The sequence below is a fragment of the Pleurodeles waltl genome, chromosome 3_1, assembly GCF_031143425.1.
Source record: "Pleurodeles waltl isolate 20211129_DDA chromosome 3_1, aPleWal1.hap1.20221129, whole genome shotgun sequence".
Classification (NCBI taxonomy): domain Eukaryota; kingdom Metazoa; phylum Chordata; class Amphibia; order Caudata; family Salamandridae; genus Pleurodeles; species Pleurodeles waltl.
The window spans coordinates 1,938,619,455-1,938,646,560 of NC_090440.1; the positions used below are offsets into that span (position 1 = coordinate 1,938,619,455).

At 47.0% G+C, this 27,106-nt stretch overlaps 1 protein-coding gene across 1 annotated transcript in view; it reads right to left on the reverse strand.

Moving 5' to 3' along the window:
• The window catches only part of PHF12 (PHD finger protein 12), a 370,276-nt gene that overhangs the window by 83,004 nt on the left and 260,166 nt on the right, over positions 1–27,106 (reverse strand). Inside the window, exon 11 of the mRNA XM_069226214.1 lies at positions 22,776–22,919. Coding sequence (XP_069082315.1) covers positions 22,776–22,919 — 144 coding nt within the window. The remainder of the gene's footprint in view (positions 1–22,775; positions 22,920–27,106) is intronic.

The following is a 27,106-nucleotide window of genomic DNA, read 5'->3' on the forward strand; positions in this document are numbered from 1 at the left end:
TCTGCACAGCTGGCGAGAGTAGCACCGAGTGGTGAGTAAAAACAGTACAGTACACATGTGGCTTGCAAAAGGAAAGTGCTTAATAAAGGAACAGACCCGTGAACAGAGTCACATGACTCCAAGGAGCAGGGTGAGGGCATGTCAATTTACCGCACTACATGCTGCGAACTGATGTCTACAGTGTAACATTTTCTATTCGTAGCATGTGTTGTTATAGATACACATGCTCTTCATAGAGCAGAGGTTCCGACCCTTTTGACTTCTGTGGGCACCCACTTTATCATTACTGGAATCCGAGGACCCCCGACTGAGACATTACTGAAAGCTGAGGACCCAGACCTAAATATTGTTGATAATTTGAACGGCAAAACAATACACAATACAGAAACAAGCATTCCATCAAACACATACACAAATGATAACATATTTAATTTGGAAACATATATATGGAAAATGTCACTTACCCAGTGTACATCTGTTCGTGGCATTAGTCGCTGCAGATTCACCTGCTTTGCACATCCCGCCATCTAGTGTTGGGCTTGGAGTGTTACAAGTTGTTTTTCTTCGAAGAAGTCTTTTCGAGTCACGAGATCGAGGGACTCCTCCCATTTCGGCTCCATTGCGCATGGGCGTCGACTCCATCTTAGATTGTTTTCCCCGCAGAGGGTGAGGTAGGAGTTGTGTATTATAGTAATAGTGCCCATGCAATGGAGTGAATATGTATGTACATAATGTAGTTTAAAGTGATATATTTACAAATTTACAAATGTTCAAGATCAACTTCGAAATGGCTACAGGCTCCCGGGGAGGCGGGTGGGCGCATGTGAATCTGCAGCGACTAATGCCACGAACAGATGTACACTGGGTAAGTGACATTTTCCGTTCGATGGCATGTGTAGCTGCAGATACACATGTTTTGCATTGACTAGTAAGCAGTTATCTCCCCAAAAGCGGTGGTTCAGCCTGTAGGAGTTGAAGTTGTTTGAAACAATGTTCGTAGTACTGCTTGGCCTACTGTGGCTTGTTGTGCCGTTAACACATCCACGCAGTAGTGTTTGGTAAACGTATGAGGCGTAGACCATGTGGCTGCCTTACATATTTCAGTCATTGGAATATTTCCTAAAAAGGCCATGGTAGCACCTTTCTTTCTAGTCGAGGGTGCCTTTGGTGTAATAGGCAGTTCTCTTTTTGCTTTGAGATAACAAGTTTGAATGCACTTAACTATCCATCTGGCAATACCTTTTTTTGAAATTGGATTTCCTGTATGAGGTTTTTGGAAAGCAATAAATAATTGTTTTGTTTTCCGAATTTGTTTTGTTCTGTCAATGTAGTACATTAACGCTCTTTTGAAGTCTAATGTATGTAGTGCTCTTTCAGCTACCGAATCTGGCTGTGGAAAGAACACTGGTAGTTCTACTGTTTGATTCAAGTGGAACGGTGATATGAATTTTGGTAAGAATTTAGGATTTGTTCGTAAGACTACTTTATGCTTGTGTATCTGAATAAATGGTTCTTGTATGGTAAATGCTTGTATCTCACTTACTCTTCTTAGAGATGTGATAGCAATTAGAAATGCAACTTTCCATGTTAAGTATTGCATTTCACATGAGTGCATAGGTTCGAAAGGTGGACCCATGAGTCGAGTTAAGACAATGTTGAGGTTCCACGAAGGAACTGGTGGTGTTCTTGGTGGTATAATTCTCTTCAGGCCTTCCATAAACGCTTTTATGAATGGTATCCTAAATAATGAAGTTGAGTGCGTAAATTGCAGATAAGCTGAAATTGCGGTAAGATGTATTTTAATGGATGAAAAAGCTAGCTTTGACTTTTGCAAGTGTAGTAAGTAGCTTACAATGTCTTTAGCAGATGCGTGTAATGGCTGGATTTGATTATTATGGCAAAAATAAACAAATCTTTTCCACTTATTTGCATAGCAATGTCTAGTGGTTGGTTTCCTAGCTTGTTTTATGACCTCCATACATTCTTGGGTAAGGTCTAAGTGTCTGAATTCTAAGATTTCAGGAGCCAAATTGCTAGATTCAGCGATGCTGGATTTGGGTGTCTGATCTGTTGTTTGTGTTGAGTTAACAGATCTGGTTTGTTTGGTAGTTTGACATGAGGCACTACTGAGAGGTCTAGTAGTGTTGTGTACCAAGGTTGTCTTGCCCAAGTTGCTGCTATTAGTATGAGTTTGAGTTTGCTTTGACTCAATTTGTTTACCAGATATGGAAGGAGTGGGAGAGGGGGAAAAGCGTATGCAAATATCCCTGACCAACTCATCCATAACGCATTGCCCTGAGACTTATCCTGTGGGTATCTGGATGCAAAGTTTTGGCATTTTGCGTTTTCTTTTCTTGCAAATAGGTCTATTTGTGGTGTTTCCCATCTTTGGAAGTAAGTGTTTAGTATTTGGGGGTGAATTTCCCATTCGTGGATCTGTTGATGATCCCGAGAAAGATTGTCTGCTAACTGATTCTGAATCCCTGGAATAAACTGTGCTATTAGCCGAATGTGGTTGTGAATCGCCCAATGCCATATTTTCTGTGCCAGGAGACTCAACTGTGTTGAGTGTGTTCCTCCTTGTTTGTTCAGATAATACATCGTTGTCATGTTGTCTGTTTTGACAAGGATGTGTTTGTGTCTTATTATGGGTTGAAATGATTTCAACGCTAGAAATACTGCCAGTAGTTCTAAGTGATTTATGTGAAACTGTCTTTGCTGAGTGTCCCATTGTCCCTGGATGCTGTGTTGATTGAAGTGTGCTCCCCACCCTATCATGGAGGCATCTGTAGTTATTACGTATTGAGGCACTGGGTCTTGGAAAGGCCGCCCTTGGTTTAAATTTATATTGTTCCACCATAGAAGCGAGGTGTATGTTTGGCGGTCTATCAACACTAGATCTAGAAGTTGACCCTGTGCCTATTGTGATGCTAGGCACTGTTGTAAGGGCCGCATGTGCAATCTGGCGTTTGGGACAATGGCTATGCATGAGGACATCATGCCTAGTAGTTTCATTACCATCTTGACCTGTACTTTTTGTTTTGGATACATGGCCTGTATTACACTGTGAAATGCTTGTACCCTTTGTGGACTTGGAGTGGCAACCCCTTTTGTTGAGTTGATTGTCACCCCTAAGTATTGCTGTGTTTGACACGGCTGAAGGTGTGACTTTGTGTAGTTGAGTGAGAAACCTAGTTTGTGGAGGGTTTCGATGACATACTTTGTGTGTTGTGAACACCGTTCTTGCGTGTTGGTTTTTATCAACCAATCGTCTAGGTACGGGAACACGTGTATTTGCTGTCTTCTGATATGCGCAGCTACTACTGCCAGGCATTTTGTAAAATCTTGGCGCAGTTGTTATCCCAAATGGCAACACTTTGAATTGTAATGTACCCCTTGGAATACAAACTTTAGGTACTTTCTGTGTGAAGGATGTATCGGTATATGGAAATATGCAACCTTTAGGTCTAGTGTTGTCATGTAGTCTTGTTGTTTGAGCAATGGGATTACGTCCTGTAATGTCACCATGTGAAAGTGATTTGATTTAATGTAGGTATTTAACGTTCTGAGATCTAATATAGGTCTTAGAGTTTTGTCCTTTTTGGGTATGAGAAAGTACAGAGAGTAAACTCCTGTTCCTTTCTGATGAATTGGTACTAATTCTATTGCTTCTTTTTGTAACAACGCTTGGACCTCCAGTTGTAGAAGATCCATAAGATCCATATGTTGTTTTGACATATTGTGTGTTTTCGGTGGGACATTTGGAGGGAAATTGAGAAATTCTATGCAATAACCATGCTGGATAATTGCTAGGACCCAAGTATCTGTTGTTATTTCCTCCCATTGTTTGTAGAACTTGGTTAGCCTCCCTGCACAGGTGTTATGTGTTAGGGATTCGTGACGTGTAAGTCACTGCTTGTTTTGTGGAGTTTTGGGACTTTGGAACTTCCCTCTACTTTTTCGGAACTGTCCCCCTCTATATTGTCCCCGAAAACTTCCCCAATGATATTGGCTCTGATAAGTGGGCCTTGTTTGTGAGGTTGTGGGTTCCGTGCTTTGTCCTCGAAACCCCCCTCGAAACTGTGTTTTACGAAATGTGCCTCTGCTCTGTGGGGAGTAGAGTGCGCCCATGGCTTTGGCCGTATCAGTGTCCTTTTTAAGCTTTTCGATGGCAGTGTCCACCTCCAGCCCAAACAACTGCTGTCCGTTAAATGGCATATTCAGCACGGCTTGTTGTATTTCCGGCTTGAATCCTGATGTACGCAGCCATGCATGTCTCCTTATTGTCATTGCTGTGTTTACAGTTCTAGCAGCTGTGTCTGCTGCATCCATTGCTGACCGTATCTGATTGTTTGAGATACTCTGTCCTTCTTCCACCACTTGCTGTGCTCTCTTTTGGAACTCCTTGGGCAAATGTTCTATAAAGTGTTGCATTTCGTCCCAATGAGCCCTATCGTATCTGGCCAACAAAGCCTGTGAGTTTGCAATATGCCACTGGTTTGCTGCCTGTGCCGCCACCCTTTTCCCTGCCTCGTCAAATTTACAACTCTCTTTATCTGGCAGTGGTGCATCTCCTGAAGTGTGTGAGTTCGCCCTCTTGCGAGCTGCACCTACTACCACTGAGTCCGGTGTTAACTGTTGTGTGATGTACACGGGGTCTGTTGGTGGCGGTTTATATTTTTTCTCTACTCTTGGAGTAATGGCCCTTCCTTTGACAGGCTCCTCAAACACTTGTTTGGAGTGTTTTAGCATTCCAGGTAGCATGGGGAGGCTCTGGTACTGGCTGTATGTGGACGACAGTGTATTAAATAGAAAGTCGTCTTCAATTGGCTCAGCATGCATGCTGACATTATGAAACGCCGCTGCCCTTGACACCACCTGTGCGTAGGCTGTACTATCTTCTGGTGGTGACGGTCTAGCTGGATAACAGTCAGGACTGTTATCTGACACTGGCGCAGCATAAAGATCCCACGCGTCTGGATCATCCTGACTCATCCCTGTATGAGTTGGGGATTGCATCATTGGTGGAGTGGCTACCGTGACTGTTGCGGAGAGCGTTGTGGAGACGCTGGCGGGGTTACTTGTTTAGCCACCTTTGCCTGTGGCTGCTGGTCTTTCTCCTGGAAGGCAAGTTTGCGTTTCATTTGAATCGGAGGGAGAGTGGTGATATTCCCCGTATCCTTTTGGATGTGGAGCATTTTTTGTGTGCAGTCTGGCTCCATTGTCTACAGTTCCTGTCCAAATCTATGTGTTTTCATTTGTGAGGACAGGCCTTGTTCCTCTGTGTAGGAACTTGACTTCGGTTCTGAGGCCGGATGTTTCGGTATCGAAACATTTTCGGCTGCTTTTTTGGTTCCGATGACACTTTTTTGCTCTTCGGCGTACAGATTTCTCGGTGCCGACTTGGTTCGGTGCCGCTCTCTCGGTGCCGAGATTGCTCTGACCCGGCGTCTCTGGGTCGAGTCTGCTCTGACCCGGTGTCTCGGGGTCGAGTGTGCTCTGTGCAGGTATCTCGACCGGAGTCGGATGATTTCGACACATGCATGCCCTTTTTCGGTGCCGATGCCCGGTCAGCTATTTTTCGGGTTAAGCCATGGCCTGTTGGCGGTGGCGTCCCGTGGGCTTTACTGGTTTTTACGTGAGTCTTGTGTTTCGACGTCTTACTCACGGTTTTCTGTGTCTGTTCAGGATCGACCTCTTCCGAGTCCGAATCCTCGATGGAGAAGGCTTCCTCTTCTTCCTCCATGTGTTTTAGTCCTACCGACGCCATCTGTAATCTTCTTGCTCTTCGGTCCCTTAAAGTCTTTCTGGACCGAAATGCTTGACAGGCCTCACAAGTATCCTCTTTGTGTTCTGGCGATAAACACAAATTACAAACCAGATGCTGATCTGTGTAAGGATACTTGTTGTGGCATTCGGGGCAGAAGCGGAATGGGGTCCATCCCATTAGCCTTGAAGATGCACGCGGTCGGGCCGACCAGGCCCCGGCGGGGAATCGAAAACCCCGAAGGGTCGCCGGAGCTCTTCTGAATTCGGTGTCGATCTGTTGTAGCTAACCCGATACAGAACGCAAACAATACCGTCAAATTTTCCGAGTTTTTCACTAACTTTCCGAACCGAAGCGCGGAGCGAAAAGGAACACGTCCGAACCCGATGGCGGAAAGAAAACAATCTAAGATGGAGTTGACGCCCATGCGCAATGGAGCCAAAATGGGAGGAGTCCCTCGATCTCGTGACTTGAAAAGACTTCTTCGAAGAAAAACAACTTGTAACACTCTGAGCCCAACACTAGATGGCGGGATGTGCAAAGCATGTGTATCTGCAGCTACACATGCCATCGAACATATATATATATAAAATAAAATGTCACTTACCTAGTGTACATCTGTTCGTGGCATGTAGTGCTGCATTTTAGCCTCCAATTTCAAATATGTTGACATTTACAGTAAGTTTTAAAATTTGCAATTGTACATTTAGCCACTTTATTTTTATACACTTTATTAATCTGTTAATAAGAGCTACATTTTCTAAGCAGTCTCGGAACCATATTAATATTAATAAACCCTCACTGATCTGAATGATGGATTTCTTAATACATGCACCCAGAGGGTACCTTAGAGGTGCCATATGAAAAGCCACCGACTGCTGGTGGGCTGACTCGTTCTAGCTAGTCTGCCACCAACAGAAATTTCTGACCCCCAGGGGTGAGAGCATTTGCTCTTTAGAGGTCAGGAACAAAAGCCTGCTCTAGCAGGGGTGTTGTACACCTCTCCCAACAGGATGACCTGCAAATCTGCTTTCCAAGCCAGGAAGCATCAACGGTGCCAACTGCCTTTGGTATGCAGATCTGGTTCACCTCAAAGAGAGATGCCCGCCCGCCCCCCTAACCGCAACGCCCCCCTATGCCTTTGGCACATGGACAGACAGGAAAATTAGCTATGCAGGAGGCGTGCTGCATTTGCAGACTGGACATAGCCCTAGGGTGACCAGCCTGAAGTCAACACAGCCTCAAGAACTGCAGTGGAATTAGGGATCTTTGGGACAGGATGATGCCCACTCCCCAAAAGAAGTGGACATCTAGGGGGTGTAGTGACCCTGATGGTAAGTAGACCATTGGTTACTACCCTTTGTTCCCCTTTAACCTCCCCTAAATTGAGTATTTAGGGGAACCTGATACCAGGAAAACTGATCTTTTCTGGACACAAAAGGAGTGGTCAAGAAGCCTGCTGACCCAAGAACCGAGGAGCACGACGGGCTTTGCACCAACCCTGACAGCCTCCCTGTAAAGAAATGGCTCCCTGTTGCAGTTACCCCCCACTTTTTGCCTGATACTGATGCTGACTTGACTGAGAAGTGTGCTGGGACCCTGCTAACCAGGCCCCAGCACCAGTGTTCTTTCACCTAAAATGTACCATTGTTTCCACAATTGGCACACCCTGGCATCCAGATAAGTCCCTTGTAACTGGTACCTCTGGTACCAAGGGCCCTGATGCCAGGGAAGGTCTCTAAGGGCTGTAGCATGTATTATGCCACCCTAGAGACCCCTCACTCAGCACAGACACACTGCTTACCAGCCTGTGTGTGCTGGTGAGAACAAAATGAGTAAGTCGACATGGCACTCCCCTCAGGGTGCCATGCCAGCCTCTCACTGCCTATGCAGTATAGGTAAGACACCCCTCTAGCAGGCCTTACAGCCCTAAGGCAGGGTGCACTATACCATAGGTGAGGGTACCAGTGCATGAGCACTGTGCCCCTACAGTGTCTAAGCAAAACCTTAGACATTGTAAGTGCAGGGTAGCCATAAGAGTATATGGTCTGGGAGTCTGTTTTACACGAACTCCACAGCACCATAATGGCTACACTGAAAACTGGGAAGTTTGGTATCAAACTTCTCAGCACAATAAATGCACACTGATGCCAGTGTACATTTTATTGTAAAATACACCACAGAGGGCACCTTAGAGGTGCCCCCTGAAACTTAACCGACTGTCTGTGTAGGCTGACTAGTTCCAGCAGCCTGCCACACCAGAGACATGTTGCTGGCCCCATGGGGAGAGTGCCTTTGTCACTCTGAGGCCAGTAACAAAGCCTGCACTGGGTGGAGATGCTAACACCTCCCCCAGGCAGGAGCTGTGACACCTGGCGGTGAGCCTCAAAGGCTCACCCCTTTGTCACAGCCCAGCAGGGCACTCCAGCTTAGTGGAGTTGCCCGCCCCCTCCGGCCACGGCCCCCACTTTTGGCGGCAAGGCTGGAGGGAACAAAGAAAGCAACAAGGAGGAGTCACTGGCCAGTCAGGACAGCCCCTAAGGTGTCCTGAGCTGAAGTGACTCTGACTTTTAGAAATCCTCCATCTTGCAGATGGAGGATTCCCCCAATAGGGTTAGGATTGTGACCCCCTCCCCTTGGGAGGAGGCACAAAGAGGGTGTACCCACCCTCAGGGCTAGTAGCCATTGGCTACTAACCCCCCAGACCTAAACACGCCCTTAAATTTAGTATTTAAGGGCTACCCTGAACCCTAGAAAGTTAGATTCCTGCAACTACAAGAAGAAGGACTGCCTAGCTGAAAACCCCTGCAGAGGAAGACCAGAAGACGACTACTGCCTTGGCTCCAGAAACTCACCGGCCTGTCTCCTGCCTTCCAAAGATCCTGCTCCAGCGACGCCTTCCAAAGGGACCAGCGACCTCGACATCCTCTGAGGACTGCCCCTGCTTCGAAAAGACAAGAAACTCCCGAGGACAGCGGACCTGCTCCAAGAAAGGCTGCAACTTTGTTTCCAGCAGCTTTAAAGAACCCTGCAAGCTCCCCGCAAAAGGCGTGAGACTTGCAACACTGCACCCGGCGACCCCGACTCGGCTGGTGGCGATCCAACACCTCAGGAGGGACCCCAGGACTACTCTAAGACTGTGAGTACAAAAACCTGTCCCCCCTGAGCCCCCACAGCGCCGCCTGCAGAGGGAATCCCGAGGCTTCCCCTGACCGCGACTCTTTGAATCCTAAGTCCCGACACCTGGGAGAGACCCTGCACCCGCAGCCCCCAGGACCTGAAGGACCGGACTTTCACTGGAGGAGTGACCCCCAGGAGTCCCTCTCCCTTGCCCAAGTGGAGGTTTCCCCGAGGAACCCCCCCCTTGCCTGCCTGCAGCGCGGGAGAGATCCCTAGATCTCCCATTGACTTCCATTACAAACCCGACGCTTGTTTCTACACTGCACCCGGCCGCCCCCGCGCTGCTGAGGGTGAAATTTCTGTGTGGACTTGTGTCCCCCCCGGTGCCCTACAAAACCCCCCTGGTCTGCCCTCCGAAGACGCGGGTACTTACCTGCAAGCAGACCGGAACCGGGGCACCCCCTTCTCTCCATTCTAGCCTATGTGTTTTGGGCACCACTTTGAACTCTGCACCTGACCGGCCCTGAGCTGCTGGTGTGGTGACTTTGGGGTTGCTCTGAACCCCCAACGGTGGGCTACCTTGGACCAAGAACTGAACCCTGTAAGTGTCTTACTTACCTGGTAAAACTAACAAATACTTACCTCCCCTAGGAACTGTGAAAATTGCACTAAGTGTCCACTTTTAAAACAGCTATTTGTGAATAACTTGAAAAGTATACATGCAATTTTGATGATTTGAAGTTCCTAAAGTACTTACCTGCAATACCTTTCGAATGAGCTATTACATGTAGAATTTGAACCTGTGGTTCTTAAAATAAACTAAGAAAAGATATTTTTCTATATAAAAACCTATTGGCTGGATTTGTCTCTGAGTGTGTGTACCTCATTTATTGTCTATGTGTAGGTACAACAAATGCTTAACACTACTCCTTGGATAAGCCTACTGCTCGACCACACTACCACAAAATAGAGCATTAGTATTATCTCTTTTTACCACTATTTTACCTCTAAGGGGAACCCTTGGACTCTGTGCATGCTATTCCTTACTTTGAAATAGCACATACAGAGCCAACTTCCTACACTCCCTATTGCACAGAACCTTGAGGAGCAACTCATCTGTCAAGCCGCTGCAGCATCCAATAAACCAGAAGAGGTGCCAGTGCTTTGCAAAAGAACTCCCTTGCAGCTGAGGAGCTGCTTCCCTGCATCTGCAGGCAACAAAAGAACTGTGAGGACCTGGGACCGCAAAAACCTGATGCTGGACATCACTACTGCGCCCAAAACGCCTAGCCTGAGCTGAAGTGGGCCAACGGTGTCAACATGGTTTCTATTCCCTCCTGAGACCAAGCTCACCTTGAGTTTGCACACAGTGGACTTCCCCACGGAGTATGCAGCTTCTTTCTGCAGACCCCCTTCACTGCGACCGCCTACAGTGACGGAGACCTGACGGTCCACTCCACCTCTGCACCTGGATCGAGGAGAAGAGAATCACTGGTGCCCCTACATCCTCCAGGGTCGTGAGACCTGAGCCCAGTATTTGGTTCAGTGGGCTTGAACCCCCAGTCCACATCTGCAGCCAGTTTCTGGAGGCCCCTTCTACAGCAATCGCCACTGGTGATGGTAGCCTGATGGCCCAGAGCACCTCTGCACCTGGCCGCCCTGGACCAAGGAGAACAGGGCCACTGGTGTTCCTACGTCCCTGAGCATTGCAAGAACCGAACCCCTTTGGTGGGTCACCCAGACTGGACTCTCAATCCACCCCTGAAGCATATTTGTGAATGGACTGATCCCCATTGACTTGCACAGGCACCTAAAGCTGAACTGCACCACTAGACACAGCTGCCCCAGTGTAGGAAAGTACCATCTTGCCTGGCATGTTAACCCCATATTTCACTGTGTATATGTTGTTTTAGTGTATGTGTCACTGGGACCCTGTCAGCCAGGGCCCCAGTGCTCATAAGTGTGCCCTGTATGTGTTCCCTGTGTGATGACTAACTGTCTCACTGAGGCTCTGCTAACCAGAACCTCAGTGGTTATGCTCTCTCTGCTTTCTAAATTGTCACTAACAGGCTAGTGACCAATTTCACCAATTCACATTGGCATTATGGAACACCCTTATAATTCCCTAGTATACAGGGAGTGCAGAATTATTAGGCAAATGAGTATTTTGACCACATCATCCTCTTTATGCATGTTGTCTTACTCCAAGCTGTATAGGCTCGAAAGCCTACTACCAATTAAGCATATTAGGTGATGTGCATCTCTGTAATGAGAAGGGGTGTGGTCTAATGACATCAACACCCTATATCAGGTGTGCATAATTATTAGGCAACTTCCTTTCCTTTGGCAAAATGGGTCAAAAGAAGGACTTGACAGGCTCCGAAAAGTCAAAAATAGTGAGATATCTTGCAGAGGGATGCAGCACTCTTAAAATTGCAAAGCTTCTGAAGCGTGATCATCGAACAATCAAGCGTTTCATTCAAAATAGTCAACAGGGTCGCAAGAAGCGTGTGGAAAAACCAAGGCGCAAAATAACTGCCCATGAACTGAGAAAAGTCAAGCGTGCAGCTGCCACGATGCCACTTGCCACCAGTTTGGCCATATTTCAGAGCTGCAACATCACTGGAGTGCCCAAAAGCACAAGGTGTGCAATACTCAGAGACATGGCCAAGGTAAGAAAGGCTGAAAGACGACCACCACTGAACAAGACACACAAGCTGAAACGTCAAGACTGGGCCAATAAATATCTCAAGACTGATTTTTCTAAGGTTTTATGGACTGATGAAAGGAGAGTGAGTCTTGATGGGCCAGATGGATGGGCCCGTGGCTGGATTGGTAAAGGGCAGAGAGCTCCAGTCCGACTCAGACGCCAGCAAGGTAGAGGTGGAGTACTGGTTTGGGCTGGTATCATCAAAGATGAGCTTGTGGGGCCTTTTCGGGTTGAGGATGGAGTCAAGCTCAACTCCCAGTCCTACTGCCAGTTCCTGGAAGACACCTTCTTCAAGCAGTGGTACAGGAAGAAGTCTGCATCCTTCAAGAAAAACATGATTTTCATGCAGGACAATGCTCCATCACACGCGTCCAAGTACTCCACAGCGTGGCTGGCAAGAAAGGGTATAAAAGAAGGAAATCTAATGACATGGCCTCCTTGTTCACCTGATCTGAACCCCATTGAGAACCTGTGGTCCATCATCAAATGTGAGATTTACAAGGAGGGAAAACAGTACACCTCTCTGAACAGTGTCTGGGAGGCTGTGGTTGCTGCTGCACGCAATGTTGATGGTGAACAGATCAAAACACTGACAGAATCCATGGATGGCAGGCTTTTGAGTGTCCTTGCAAAGAAAGGTGGCTATATTGGTCACTGATTTGTTTTTGTTTTGTTTTTGAATGTCAGAAATGTATATTTGTGAATGTTGAGATGTTAAATTGGTTTCACTGGTAATAATAAATAATTGAAATGGGTATATATATTTTTTTTGTTAAGTTGCCTAATAATTATGCACAGTAATAGTCACCTGCACACACAGATATCCCCCTAACATAACTAAAACTAAAAACAAACTAAAAACTACTTCCAAAAATATTCAGCTTTGATATTAATGAGTTTTTTGGGTTCATTGAGAACATGGTTGTTGTTCAATAATGAAATTAATCCTCAAAAATACAACTTGCCTAATAATTCTGCACTCCCTGTATGGTACTGAGGTACCCAGGGTATTGGGGTTCCAGGAGATCCCTATGGGCTGCAGCATTTCTTTTGCCACCAATAGGGAGCTCTGACAATTCTTACACAGGCCTGCCACCGCAGCCTGAGTGAAATAACGTCCACGTTATTTCACAGCCATTTACCACTGCACTTAAGTAACTTATAAGTCACCTATATGTCTAACCTTTACCTGGTAAAGGTTGGGTGCTAAGTTACTTAGTGTGTGGGCACCCTGGCACTAGCCAAGGTACCCCCACATCGTTCAGGGCAAATTCCCCGGACTTTGTGAGTGCGGGGACACCATTACACGCGTGCACTGGACATAGGTCACTACCTATGTACAGCGTCACAATGGTAACACCGAACATGGCCATGTAACATGACTAAGATCTTGGAATTGTCACCCCAATGCCATCCTGGTATTGGGGAGACAATTTCATGATCCCCAGAGACTCTAGCACAGACCCAGGTACTGCCAAACTACCTTTCCCAGGGTTTCACTGCAGCTGCTGCCAACCCCTCAGACAGGTTTCTGCCCTCCTGGGGTCCAGCCAGGCTTGGCCCAGGAAGGCAGAACAAAGGACTTCCTCAGAGAGAGGGTGTTACACCCTCTCCCTTTGGAAAAAGGTGTCAGGGCTGGGGAGGAGTAGCCTCCCCCAGCCTCTGGAAATGCTTTGATGGGCACAGATGGTGCCCATCTCTGCATAAGCCAGTCTACACCGGTTCAGGGATCCCCCAGCCCTGCTCTGGCGCGAAACTGGACAAAGGAAAGGGGAGTGACCACTCCCCTGACCAGCACCTCCCAGGGGAGGTGCCCAGAGCTCCTCCAGTGTGCTCCAGACCTCTGCCATCTTGGAAACAGAGGTGCTGCTGGCACACTGGACTGCTGGAAGTGGCCAGTGCCAGCAGGTGACGTCAGAGACTCCTCCTGATAGGCTCTTACCTGTGTTGCTAGCCTATCCTCCTTCCTAGGTAGCCAAACCTCCTTTTCTGGCTATTTAGGGTCTCTGCTTTGGGGAATTCTTTAGATAACGAATGCAAGAGCTCATCAGAGTTCCTCTGCATCTCTCTCTTCACCTTCTGCCAAAGGATCGACCGCTGACTGCTCAGGACGCCTGCAAAACCGCAACTAAGTAGCAAAGACGACTACTGCAACCTTGTATCACTGATCCTACCGCCTTCTTGACTGTTTTCCTGGTGGTGCATGCTCTGGGGGTAGCCTGCCTCCTCTCTGCACTAGGAGCTCTGAAGAAATCTCCTGTGGGTCGACGGAATCTTCCCCCTGCAACCGCAGGCAACAAAAGACTGCATCACCGGTCTTCTGGGTCCCCTCTCAGCACGACGAGCGTGGTCCCTGGAACTCAGCAACTCTGTCCAAGTGACTCCCACAGTCCAGTGACTCTTCAGTCCAAGTTTGGTGGATGTAAGTCTTTGCCTCCCCACGCTAGACTGCATTGCTGGGTACCGCATGATTTGTAGCTGCTCCGGCTCCTGTGCACTCTTCCAGGATTTCCTTCGTGCACAGCCAAGCCTGGGTCCCCGACACTCTAACCTGCAGTGCACAACCTCCTGAGTTGTCCTCCGGCGTCGTGGGACTCCCTTTTGTGTCTTCAGGTGAGCTCCGGTTCACTCCTCTTCGTAGTGCCTGTTCCGGCACTTCTGCGGGTGCTGCCTGCTTCTGTGAGGGCTCCCTGACTTGCTGGGCGCCCCCTCTGTCTCCTCATCCAAGTGGCGACATCCTGGTCCCTCCTGGGCCACAGCAGCATCCAAAAACCCTAACCGTGACCCTTGCAGCTAGCAAGGCTTGTTTGCGGTGTTTCTGCATGGGAACACCTCTGCAAGCTTCTTCACGACGTGGGGCATCCATTCTCCAAAGGGGAAGTTTCTAGCCCTCTTCGTTCTTGCAGAATCCACAGCTTCTACCATCCGGTGGCAGCTTCTTTGCACCCTCAGCTGGCATTTCCTGGGCACCTGCCCAATCTCGACTTTGTCGCAACTCTTGGACTTGGTCCCCTTGTTCCACAGGTACTCTCATCCGGAAATCCACTTTGGTTGCATTGCTGGTGTTGGTCTTCCTTGCAGAATTCCCCTATCACGACTTCTGTGCTCTCTGGGGAATATAGGTGCACTTTAAACCTACTTTTCAGGGTCTTGGGGTGGGCTATTTTTCTAACCCTCACTGTTTTCTGACAGTCCCAGCGACCCTCTATAAGCTCACATAGGTTTGGGGTCCATTTGTGGTTCGCATTCCACTTTTGGAGTATATGGTTTGTGTTGCCCCTATACCTATGTGCTCCTATTGCAATCTACTGTAACTTTACATTGCTTGCATTACTTCCTTTTGCTATTACTGCATATTTTTTGGTATTGTGTACTTATATCTTGTGTATATTTGGCATCCTCATACTGAGGGGTACTCACTGAGATACTTTTGGCATATTGTCATAAAAATAAAGTACCTTTATTTTTAGTATATCTGTGTATTGTGTTTTCTTATGATATTGTGCATATGACACCAGTGGTATAGTAGGAGCTTTGCATGTCTCCTAGTTCAGCCTAAGCTGCTCTGCTATAGCTACCTTCTATCAGCCTAAGCTGCTAGAAACACCTCTTCTACACTAATAACGGATAAATGGACCTGGTACAGAGTGTAAGTACCCCTTGGTACCCACTACAAGCCATGCCAGCCTCCTACACCCAGTGCCAGCTGAGGTGACCTTTTAGGTGGCCTGGAACCCTGCCCTGTACTCACCTTAAGTCCAGAAGATTAGTCCTGTAAGTTGCTGAGACTTACAACATTTGTCGTGTATGTTTTCTCTCCTATAAAGTAACATTGCAGCCACACAAATATGCAACTTTTGGTAACTAAAAATCTGTAGCTCGAAAAGTACTCACCTGATTCCGGCGATATTGGTAACTAAATTTATATAAAAGTATGTGTTATTTTTATAAATTGGTGTTGGATTTCTTTATTGAATGTGTGTGTGCATTACATGCTCATCACTAACCTCCGATATGCTTAACTGCTCGCCCACACTACCACAAAAGATAGCATTTGGAGCGTAATTTGTGCCTGTATAATTCATTTTAAGTCTGAGCTTTTGGTCCACTATATAAAGAGCCAGCTTCCTACACTCCGGACTACAGGTTGGGAACTACATGTTGGGAACCACTGGCATAGACGGTAAAGCAGTACACTTCCATTGCAGTGGCTAGCATGTGTATGATACACAAGTCTGAAAAAATGTCCTTGGGGCCATCTGCCTAACCAGTGCCTGCTGTCTCGCAAAGGTGCCCACACAGTAATGCTTGTTAAATGTGTGTAGAGTTGACCAGGTAGCTGCTTTACATATGTCAGCTAGGGGGAACATTTCCTAGAAAGGCCAAGGTTGCTGCCTTTTTACATGTAGTGTGAACCCTGGGGGTAAGAGAGAGGGCTCTTTTAGCTTGTGATAGCAATTTTAGATGAACTTAAATATCTATCTGGCAATGCCAGCTTTGGAGATGGTCTGGCCTTTGTGGGATTTAGAGAAGGGTACTAACAACTGGGCTGCCATGTGGAAGGGACTGGTCCTATCTATATAGTACGAGTCACTTCGCATCCAAGGTGTGCAGGGCTCTTTTTGCTACCAAGTCTGATCGAGGGAAAAGAAGTGGGGGCTCTATAGTTTGATTAAGGTGGAGGAATGGGGGGAGAGGGGATATTCACCTTGGGAATGAACGCTGGGTTAATAGTGAATACCACCCTATCTTTAGGAACCTGAATGAAAAGTTATTGTAGTGTGAAGCCTTGCAACTTGATAATGCAGCTCAGGGATGTTATGGCCACAAAAGAGGCTACCACCCAGGAGAGGTACTGTAAAGGGCAAAAGAGTAAGAGTTCAACCGGGGGCCCCAAGAGTCTGGTAAGGATTATATTAAAATCTCATACTGAAGCAGGAAGGACTGAGGGTAATGACCCTTTTGAGGCCTTCCATGAAGGCTTTAACAACAAGTATAGGCAACAAGACAGAATGGTCCTTATTTTGCATGTAAGCTACTAAAGCAGATTCATGAAGCTGTATGGAAGTGTAGGCCAGACTCAACTTCGACAGATAAAGGAAGCAGCAGATTCTATCCTTGATCGCATATTTTAGGGGGTGACCGTGTTTAGGAATGCAATAATAGACAGGTCTAATCCACTATGAGCATAGCAGGCTCCTGTGGTAAGCTTCAGTGCTCTTGTAAGACATCCATGCATTCATATGTGGATGAAAGTCTGTGCGCCCACACATGTGCACACCGAACAGGGAGAATAAACAGTCTTTCATGTCCAACTTCTCTAGACTTTGTAAGATGGGTTGCTCCAAATCCTCAGACAGTTGATGGAGTCTTCGGTGCCTATGTTGCCTACGAGTGGAGAGTGCGTTTTTGACACTGCTGTTGAAAGGGTCTTCGGCCTCAAGGCTTGTGGAGTATGTTTGGGCTTGATGACCAGAAGGATAGATGCTCTGGGGGCAGAGTTTTGTTGGTTATGAAGTCTTTGGATGCAGTGCTGTGCCTCAATGCATAGCCTTCCCAAAGGCTTAGTGTTTGGATGGCAACCATACTCAATGGTCTTGCTGAGGTTTTGTCTGCGGCCCAGATGTGGTGGCGTTGAGGGAAACCTCCTGTACTTCCTTCTGCTCGGACTCGGAGGAAAAGGTTGATTCTGGAATGGGTGATGGCTGATACGGCGCAATGCCTGATGGGTCACGTCATCTCATATGCTGAGCGAGGCATATTGTCTGAAGAAGTCAGAGGTGCTCATGGTCCGAGAGGTGCTCTGTATCTTCTGGTACTCCCATCTCCTTCCTGTTTTCTTTGAGTGAAAATTCAAAATGGCCTCTCACATGGTATGGGTGTCTTAGGGAGAAAGCCAGAAGTTACACACCTTGAGGTGGTCAGTCCACATTGACTCTGGGTGGCACTAGGGACAGTACTGGAAGGAAGTCCATTTCATTAACCTGTATGCATTCTCTTAGAAAGATTTGTAGAAAACAAGGGGTGCGAGGCCCCAAAAAGGGAGTTTGGAGTCATTCGATAAGTTGATCTCTGGAAGTTTTTGCCAAGCAAGATGTGGTCAGTGAAGGCTTTTCCTTGTGTGTCAGAATCCAATATACCATCGCGGCCCGAATAAGCACAAGAAGAAATCCATCAAAACTCAAGAGACCCAACAGTACTTGTCCCCCTGATGTTGTGAAAAAACATAAAATATTCTAACTGTTGGAAAGTGCCCTCTTTTTTGCACAGCTACCCCCACTTTTTGCCTGTCAGTGTTTTTACTGTTTTCACTGGGAGCCTGCTAACCAGGACCCCAGTGATTGTGCTCTCTCCCTCTAAATTTGGTTGCTTAGGACTTTGCACATCCCACAACTGGGGCACCAGGAGTTCCGATTGGGCTGCAGCATGTATTGTGCCCACCCATGGGAGCCCATGCAAAGTGTTCTGCAGGTCTGCCATTGCAGCCTGTGTGAAAGTACCCTTTTTCAGTACAGGTCATTGTAAGTCACCCCTATGGCAGGCCCTCCTATCCCAGAGGGCAGGGTGCAAGTATCTGTGTGTGAGGGCACCCCCCCACAAACTCCAGTGCCATTTTCATGGACTTCGGGATGGCATTTTATGCGTTTACTGGACATAGGTCACAACCTATGTCCAGCTACATAATGGTAACTCAGAACCTAGGCATGTTTGGTATCAAACAGGTCGGATTCATACCCCAATACTGTTGCCAGTATTAGAAGTATGATTACATGCACTCTGGGGCTCCTTTAGAGGACCCCCAGCATTGCTCCTACCAGTCTTCCAGAGTTTTCCAGGCAGCCCAAGCTGCTGCCACCCCTCAGACAGGTTTCTGCCCTCCTGCTACTTGAACAGCTCAAGCCCAGGAAGGTAGAACAAAGGATTTAATTGGGAGAAAGGGGTAACACCCCTCCCTTTAGAAATAGGTGTTACCTAGCTTGGGAGGGATAGCCTCCCCAAGCCAATGGTATGCTTTGAAGAGCACATTTGGTGCCCTCTGTGCATAAACCAGTCTACACAGGTTCAGGAACCTCCATGCCCAAAAGGAATGCAGTGTTCACAGACCAAAATGCCAAGCTGGACGAAGAAAACATCTTCCCAAGAAGATCCAGCCTCTTGGATTCGCTACCCAGGGGAGCGGAAGGGAATGTGCCCAAGGACTTGCAGGCTTGGCTAACCAACCTCTCAGGGGTCAGGTGTTGCGTTAGGAACACTGGGTCATTTGGAGAGGTCTATGGCAGTGGGCGAAATCCCTGGTCACAGGGGCCCCTGAGCTGGGATTGGACCAGGCCCCCAGCAGGACAGTACTAAGAGCTTCATTAAAGGGCAAAAGGGGTTCAGAAGTGGCAGCCCCACTAAAAGGCAGCTTGAGGCCCAGGACCTCGGTCGCTATTCTCACCACCAGTGAATAGGACACTCCTCTGTAGCCACGGTAGAGGGAGAAAGCATGCCAGTATCAGGACCAGTGTCCAGACCACTGGCTCCATCAGCCAGTCCATGGGATCTTCCAGCTGATATTCCAAAGAGTCCAGCGACCTCTCCCAGTCCCCACCGCACCCCAACTCAATAGAATAAGGGTCAGGATCTGACCTAGGGAGCAAGGTCCCTGACTAAGTTCGAATCAGTGTCATGCTACGTCGGTCTGGCTCTGTGTTGGAGTCCGCAATGAGGATGAGGTCGATACCGACCAGGGGCACAGGCGGAGTCAGAACGGTCGTCAGAGAAGGTCGAGGTGGTACGATTAACGCTGGTTTGGATCCAGGAATGGATCCATGGATGTCCCCTGGAGCTGAGACCGAAGCAGCTGGCATGGAACCCAAGGGGGACACTACTGGCTCTGTGGGGCCCAAAGGTGCTCTGGCGGAGACGGACTGTCCAAATATGTGGCGCATGGTCTCACAAAACTCACAGAGCTGGGCAGGGGGTCACTTCGGCTCCTGGAAACTAGGGGAGGCGGAGAGTCGACCCAGACACAGGCTCTGAGGACAGAGGCCTGGAACAACAACACTTCTTTTCCCTTGACGCGTCAGCCGGGGTGCAGTCGAAGAACTCTTGTTGTCCTTTGACTTCTTTTTGTGCCTCGGCTTACCAGACGATGAAGAATGGGGGCTCCGCAACTGTTCTCTGGACCTTCCTCTTCACTGAGATCGGGAGCAATGCAGAGCGCCAGGCCGCAATGAGCTTTAGGGACAGCTCCATCAAAGCTTTTGGATTCATGGCCCGATACTCAGAGCATGACTTCGGATCATGGGTGTGCTCTAAAGACCACAAGCACACGAAGGGCGGGTCCGTCACGGACATTGCCAAATGAAAGTATCCGCAGAGCTTGAACACGGTCTTGTGTGATGACATTATCGACGTACCAGGAGTGTAGACACTCAAAAATCATGACAAAAAGTCGAAAAACCCAGTCAAAAAGTGACTGAGGGGTAGCTCTTTTTCAGATTTGCAGTGGTTGGCCAAGAAAGAAAAGAACCGACGTCAGCACACTGGAGTGGCACCTATCTAGGCCCCGCAACATCATATCTGGCGTGCATGACACTAATGACGAACTAGGAGCCTACCGACGGCACCCGATGGCGCGCAGGAGTACTGCCTGAGACAAATCTCCAGATTCAGACTAACGCCAGGGGAAAAATTCTAAGGTAATGAATCTGCAACTAGAAGTCTCTATCGGATACAGCAAAATTCTCCCAGAAGGTCAGAGGGCTGCTACCTGAGTAGGTAAAAGGAAAACAAATCGCCATTATGTGGCCAGCACTGGCACCATCAGTACTTTTTTTGTGTGCTTATTACGGAGGGAGGGGGGCAACTCAGACTGCGGTGAATGGGAGGGAGGGCCTGGGGGCAACAGACAACGGTGGGGGGAGGGCCTGGGAGTAAGCACAAGGACAAAATGAAAGCATAATAGAGGGGCTGGTATAAACACCACAAGGAAATCAAGGGAGGGCGAGTGGGACCAGGCAATATGGGGGGAGGAAAGGACACAGAGGGAAAAGAAGTACACAACGGGGCTTGCTGAAAATGCTACACTCAGGTACAGTGACTTAGCCCAAAGAAAAAAATAGCACCTGCGAAAATGGTCAGAGGATGGACACAAGTAATGCAGCTATGCTCCAGGGATGGTACAAACACACGGAGGAAGGGAGACTACACCAGACGACCTATAACAAGCAAGTAAATGAGTGAGATTGAAGCCAACGGATGGTAAGTGGTGGGTGGTCTCCAAATCCACTAACAGCAAACAAAATGTCTCAAAGAGACAGCGTGTGCGCTGTCTAAGCTAGACCTAACAACTTGCAAACATCTGTGCCCAACGCTCGTTGGCAGGAGTATGAAGAGCATGTGATTTACAGCAGCATATGCTACTGAGCAAAGCTTTGTAAAAGTTCAACTTAGGGGCTAGGATGCAGGATTGACAGTCAGGTGAACTCTGATGTTTTGACACCCCTGCTTTTATCATTTAAATTAATGACCTTAACACCCAACTGACTAGTTCTAACAGGGATGTACCTAAAGTTGGAAATTCCCTCGTCCCAGCATTATTATATGCAGACGATGCAGTTTTAATGGCTAGGACACCCATGGCTTGGGCACCCTGGTTGAATCTTTTGTAGCATTCAGGGGCAGCCTTGATGTGCCGATCAACTTTGGGAAGTCCCATATAATGAATGTCTTGTGGCCCGGGTCAGAAATCGATGCTGTCCTTAAAACTGCAAGACCAACATCTGAGCTCAGTGCAGAATTTCTGCCCTTGGGTGTTAATTTTGATGCCAACAATTCTTGGCACCCACAAGTAAATGCAGCACGTCTGAAATTAGGCAGGGCCCCTATTTAACCTAACCCAGAAGCACGATAGGGGCACCAACGCTCCATATCTTAAAATCTATAGGTTGTAGTGTGGCCCTACTGCCACCCATGGATGGGTTTGGAGGTACCAAAATGCTTCCCCCATACAGGTAGAGGAAAGCAGAACCTGCAGGGGGCAGCTGAATCTTCCACCCTTAAGCTCCAACTTCATTCTGTACTCTGATCTCAACTTGGAATATGTTTCTGACATCATTAAGTTAGCCACCTCTTGCTCTGGGACAAAGAATAAAGCAAGTTTTAGTAGAGATGTCATCTTGGAGTGTCTCAGTCAGTCAAGATAAAGGTTGTTCCATCCCTTGGCTAAACTATGTCAGCAAGTCCTTTGCTGACATCAGTCTACCTTAAATGTTTACTGCCCGCAACAGCATCAGTAAGGCTGACAAAAGGCTGGTTAACTTCTGTCACACAGAGAACACCTTCTCCCAAAGAATCGAGATAGTCTTTAGAAAGCACTTCACTAGTAACTGTTACATTACCTTATCAGGTAACCCAGTCTCATATTTAACTTTGAAAATCACACGCTAAGAGAGGTCTCTTTTATTTATTTTTTTAGATGTAGATCAAGTACAGTTGTGGTGCTTAATGTGACTCTCTGAGGGGGTGACGCATGGGATAGTAAGCTGTTTGAATGTCTATTCGTAGCAGAAAAACTATTGAGGGGTGATAGGCGAAAAGACTGGATAGTACTCTGTTTATGCACTTTATTGACAGTATACACAGCACTGACTTACGTATGTTACCGATTTTATATGGATGTCTCACTACAACTTTTTAACGATGGTATGTTGTGTGTATGTGGGATTGTCTGTTTTTAAGTTTTACCATGTATTCTGCTGTAATGTATGTACTTTGTAAGTTTATAATCTTTTTTTCAAAGACCAAATAAAGATTTTGACATTGAACTCCAGCAAAGTAAACAATGCATGACATGAGAATCTGGAGAAGCTGCAAAATAAATATTGTTCCTGTTAAGAATGGTTTTGCGCTTGAAGCTCTTCAAGATTTGCAGGGGACCCTCCTGCCTCCTTCCACTGATCAAATTACTAGACAGTACACAACATGTGAGTTCAGAACAGATTTATGCTGCAAAATATATGCTTTCATGGGTGACCAGTGAAAGGCAGCTAAAATTAAACATTGATGGCAGGACACTATTCCCTTTGATGTGCACCAAAGGTGTGGAAAGTTAGTAGCAGGGTAGATGCAACAAACTGCTTTGCAAGTGTTTCTCAAACAGCTTATACCATAGCCATGCCGCAGGGCACTCACCTTCTGGCTGCGTTTCGACAGGGGGAGGCTGGTGCTGAGCTACACTGTTGGCTGCTGGTGAAGATTTGGGTGTGAAAAGTTGCTGTATCCTTTGGATGGCCAGAAACTTAACAAGCTTTTCATCCAGTAGATTGATCTCGATCTCTGTGGAAAACAGCAGCATTAGCTTTGAGAAATATTGAATCCAGGTCCACTTGGCCCGGTGGGTATTTACAATTAATGAGAAACATTCTGCTCTAGCGCGGTTATTTAACAACGTAATATTACGCTTCTCTAACACTGAATGACAATGTTTGAGACATAAATGTCTTCGGAATAAGCACTGCATGTGAAGGAGCTGCTTCAGAAAAAGTAGGCCTTCTGTGGAGAACGAAAAGTACCAGTTTGCACAGCGTCTGGAGTAAAAGCCTTTGTGTCTTGAATGCAAGTGTAAAGGTCAGTAAAGAGCATTCCAGTCTGCAGTGCAAGTGTAAAGGTCAGCAGGTATCATCCTATGCTGAAGCATGCATGGGAGAGAAACGTGCGCACTGCATTTTAGGGGAAAAAAAAACTTACAGAAAACCTACACTACAATTTAAGCACATCAAGGAATCTTTACTCCATGAAAGCCTTTATAAATGCTAAGTAGTGTGCACTATTAAGGGGAGAAATGGTCTTCATCGAAGTCCTAAACTTTAGAATAATTTCCTGCTGTATCTGGGGACCCCCTGAACACTTTGCACCGTATCTATTATATATGGAGAGAGAGAGCTCGAAAGAATGAGTGTAAATGTGGAAAATGTTACTTACCCACTAGACATCTGTTCATGGCATGTAGTACCGTAGATTTGTGTGCTGTGCATAACTCCTGCCATCTAGTGTTGGTCCCAAAGGTGTGCAAGTTGTTTTTGTTTGAAGAAGTCTTTCAAGTCACGAGATTTGATGACTCCTCCTCTAGGTGGTAATGCGAGCATGGGCATCGACTTCACTGTTAGATTGTATTCCACCATAAGGCAGGTGAGGCTGGAGTGATTTGGGGAGTGATGTACAGATGGATGTACACCCGAAAGAGGACAGTGGAGACTAGAAAGACTACTGCAATCGCTACGTGTTCAGGGAGGAGAGTGGGTGCATGTGAATCTACATCACTACATGCCACTAACAGATGTCTACTGAGTAAGTAACATTTTCTGAGTCACTTGTGGCTGTAGATACATGTACTGTGCAAAGACTGTAAAGAAGTCCTCCCTACAGTGGTGGCTAACCTGTGGGTGTTGCAGTAGATTGAAAAAGTGTATGGAGTACTGCCTGGCCAACTTGGGCCTGTTGGCAGGCTCGCACATACACACAGCAGTATTTTACAAAGGTGTGTGGTGTGGACCAATTGGCTGCTTTGCATGTCACCTATTGGAATGTACCCCAAGAAGGCCATGGAGGCTCCAAGTAGAGTGGGCTTTAGCAGGGACAGATAATGTTCTCTATGCTTTAGTATAGCTGGTGTGGATGCATTTGAATATCCACCTATACCGGATTTGGAGAAGGCCTTTTCACTGTGAGTTTTTGAAACAATGACAAATAGTTACTGAGTCTTTCTGAAAGGTTTTGCCCTATCTATATAATACATTATGTGCTCCCTTGATGGCTAGTGTGTGAAAAGCCCTCTCTGCTATAGAGTCGGGTTGGGGGAAATAACTGTTCTATTGATTGGTTTAGGTGGAATTGAAAAAACATCCATTAGGAAGGAATTTAAGATTGGTGCAGAGGATAACTTTCACCCTCAGCACCTGAAAAAAAGGTTCTTTTATGGTTAATGTGTTCCTTAGAGAGGTACTGAACGAGTTCCTCCATTGCATCATATGTGTTTCTGTAGTATCTGCCCAAGAGAACTACAGACTAGCCTATACGTCAGTGGTTAGCGGACTGTGCTGCTACTCTTTTTCCCCACAGCGTCTAGTCTTTTACTTTCTGTGTCAGGAGTGGGGCTGCCAAGGTTGTTTGAGAGTTAGCCATCTTCCTCACCATATGGACCACAAGAGAATCTGGGGGGAAATTGACCTTGAATACAAGGAGAATCTGATGGGCCTTATATTTTTATCCTCTTGATGAGTAATTACTCCCGCATGGACAGGGTCATGGAAAATGGCTGCTGTGTGATGTAACATACCTTTTAACATGGGGAGGTATTGTGTAGTGCACTGTGTGGAGGAAAGGGTTGCGAATAGGATATCATCCTCTATCGGATCAGAATAGAGGGTAACTTAATGGTGGGCCCCTGCTCTGGTGGGGAGCTCCTTATTTGTTAAGTAACCACCTTGGGGCAGCGGGAGATGGTAGAGCACGATCAGGGTCTGAGGAAAGCTCAGCATCATAAGTGTCCCAGAGGTCTGGTTGTTGGGAAATAGGAGTCGAGTTTACCCCCATGTAAATCCTCATGGTATGGAATTGGTGACCACTGTGGACTGTAGCAAAGAAGGTCCCCATGTGAGGACGGAGGGGGAAGGTGGGTTCTGCATGGCCTGTGTTGGTGATAATGGAGAAGGTAGTGGACTAGTGGCCTTGTTCATCTTTTTACTGTATTTAAGAACTGGAGCTTCATGGAAAGAAAGGTGCCTTTTTGGTGGATGTGCAGGAACTCCAGATGTGAAGGCAATGATTCTGCCCAATTGAGGATGGATTTCCACATTTCTCTGCCAAGCATCAATCTCTTCTTAGAAGATGAGGAAGGAGTGGCATGACCTTTTCGTCATCAACCATTGTAGTATCTGGCTTCGGCGTTGAAGGCTTTGGAGCAGATGATTTGCTCGATTCAGTCTGTTGTGGTCGGTGTTGAGCCTACTGGCTTGATGTGTTTTTTCTGGCATCGAGCCAGAGCTAGGCTTTGCGGCCAAAGCTGATGGTCAGTGCCTACCACGGCCAAGGACAGTGGTTGTCCAATGGTCTGCCATTGATGTTTATAGCTGGCTGCGTGGCCCTCTGGAGACCTGCTCGGTTTGCGAGTTGTATGGAGGAGGGGAAGAGTGTGTACTCAGGACCTGTTGAGCTGCTGGAAGGTCCTCGATCTCCAGGTCAGAGCTGGTGCTAGTCCTCTGTGAGAACGCCTCCTCGTCTGCTGCACATGCCTCGTGTGGTTTCTGGAACCTCTTCTGTGCCGAAGAGGTCCGACTGTTCTTTGACGCTCTTTTGGGACATCCCCAAGCATCTGGCCCCAGTCATGGAGGGTCTTTTTCGATCTGAAAGAGCAGCAAGCAATATTGTTCTGCTCCGCTGAAAGGCAAAGGTTACAGACCTTATGGAGGTTGGTTCATGGATATTTTGGGTAGCACTGAGGACAGTTTCTAAAAGGTATTCACTCATGAACCTTCTAGACATGGCATGGAACAAGTTACAATGCCCAAGAAGAAGGCACGGAGGGCAAGCTTGGCCCATGTGGTGCCGAGATCCAAGGATCGCCCAAGCGCAGATTGAGTCTTCGACCCGGTACAGAAGGAAAAAGGAATACGCTATGAAAAACAATACTGATTGTTAGGAGTTACTGTGGGAACCGAAAAGAGTACCGACGATGGTATCGAACTGGAGCATGGGAGCACACTTCTGAACCCGATGGTAGACAGAAAACAATCTAACAATGGGGTCGATGCCCATGTGCATTACAAGCAGAAGAGGCAACGAACCTTGTGACTCAAAACTTCTTTGTCAAAAAACAACTTGCACACATCCGGGCCCAACACTAGATGGCAGAAGTAAGCACAACATCTGTATCTACAGCCACATGTGCCTCGAGCCTAACGTTTTCAAATGTTGTGGAGCACCCTCAGAAGCCTATCAAAAGGCAAAATGTTTCAAATCTGAGGCTGTAATATTATAGGTCTTCCTAACCTTTCCTGTTTCTAATCATATTGGCTGGCACCTAGATTTAAACATTAGGGCAACCATGAGGTATTTTTAAATAGTAACTCTAGCCTCACTCACTACCCCAGTCCTTTTCCCTCAGAATGGTTCTAGATTGATCCAATCCAATTGGACTCTATAGTTTGTGTACAGGTTGTGTCAGAGGAGGGTTAGTCTATGCTCTGCAGCACCTCTTCACTCCCCTTAATTTGTTTATGGATTCACTTTTGCTGACAATTCCAGAGTTTCAAAATAAGTATTGCTAACAACTGAATCTTGATCAATGGAGCCTTTGGCCAATGCACCAATGGAGGACTGCCCAGAGAACCTTGATATGGAACCAAAGTCTTGTAATTTCTTTTTCTGAGACATGGTGATGAAATGTTTTTTTGGACAGTTCCAAGCTGTGAAGATTTCTCGAAGGACACCACCGTCTAAACCTGTGATTGGTCATCTTCATATAA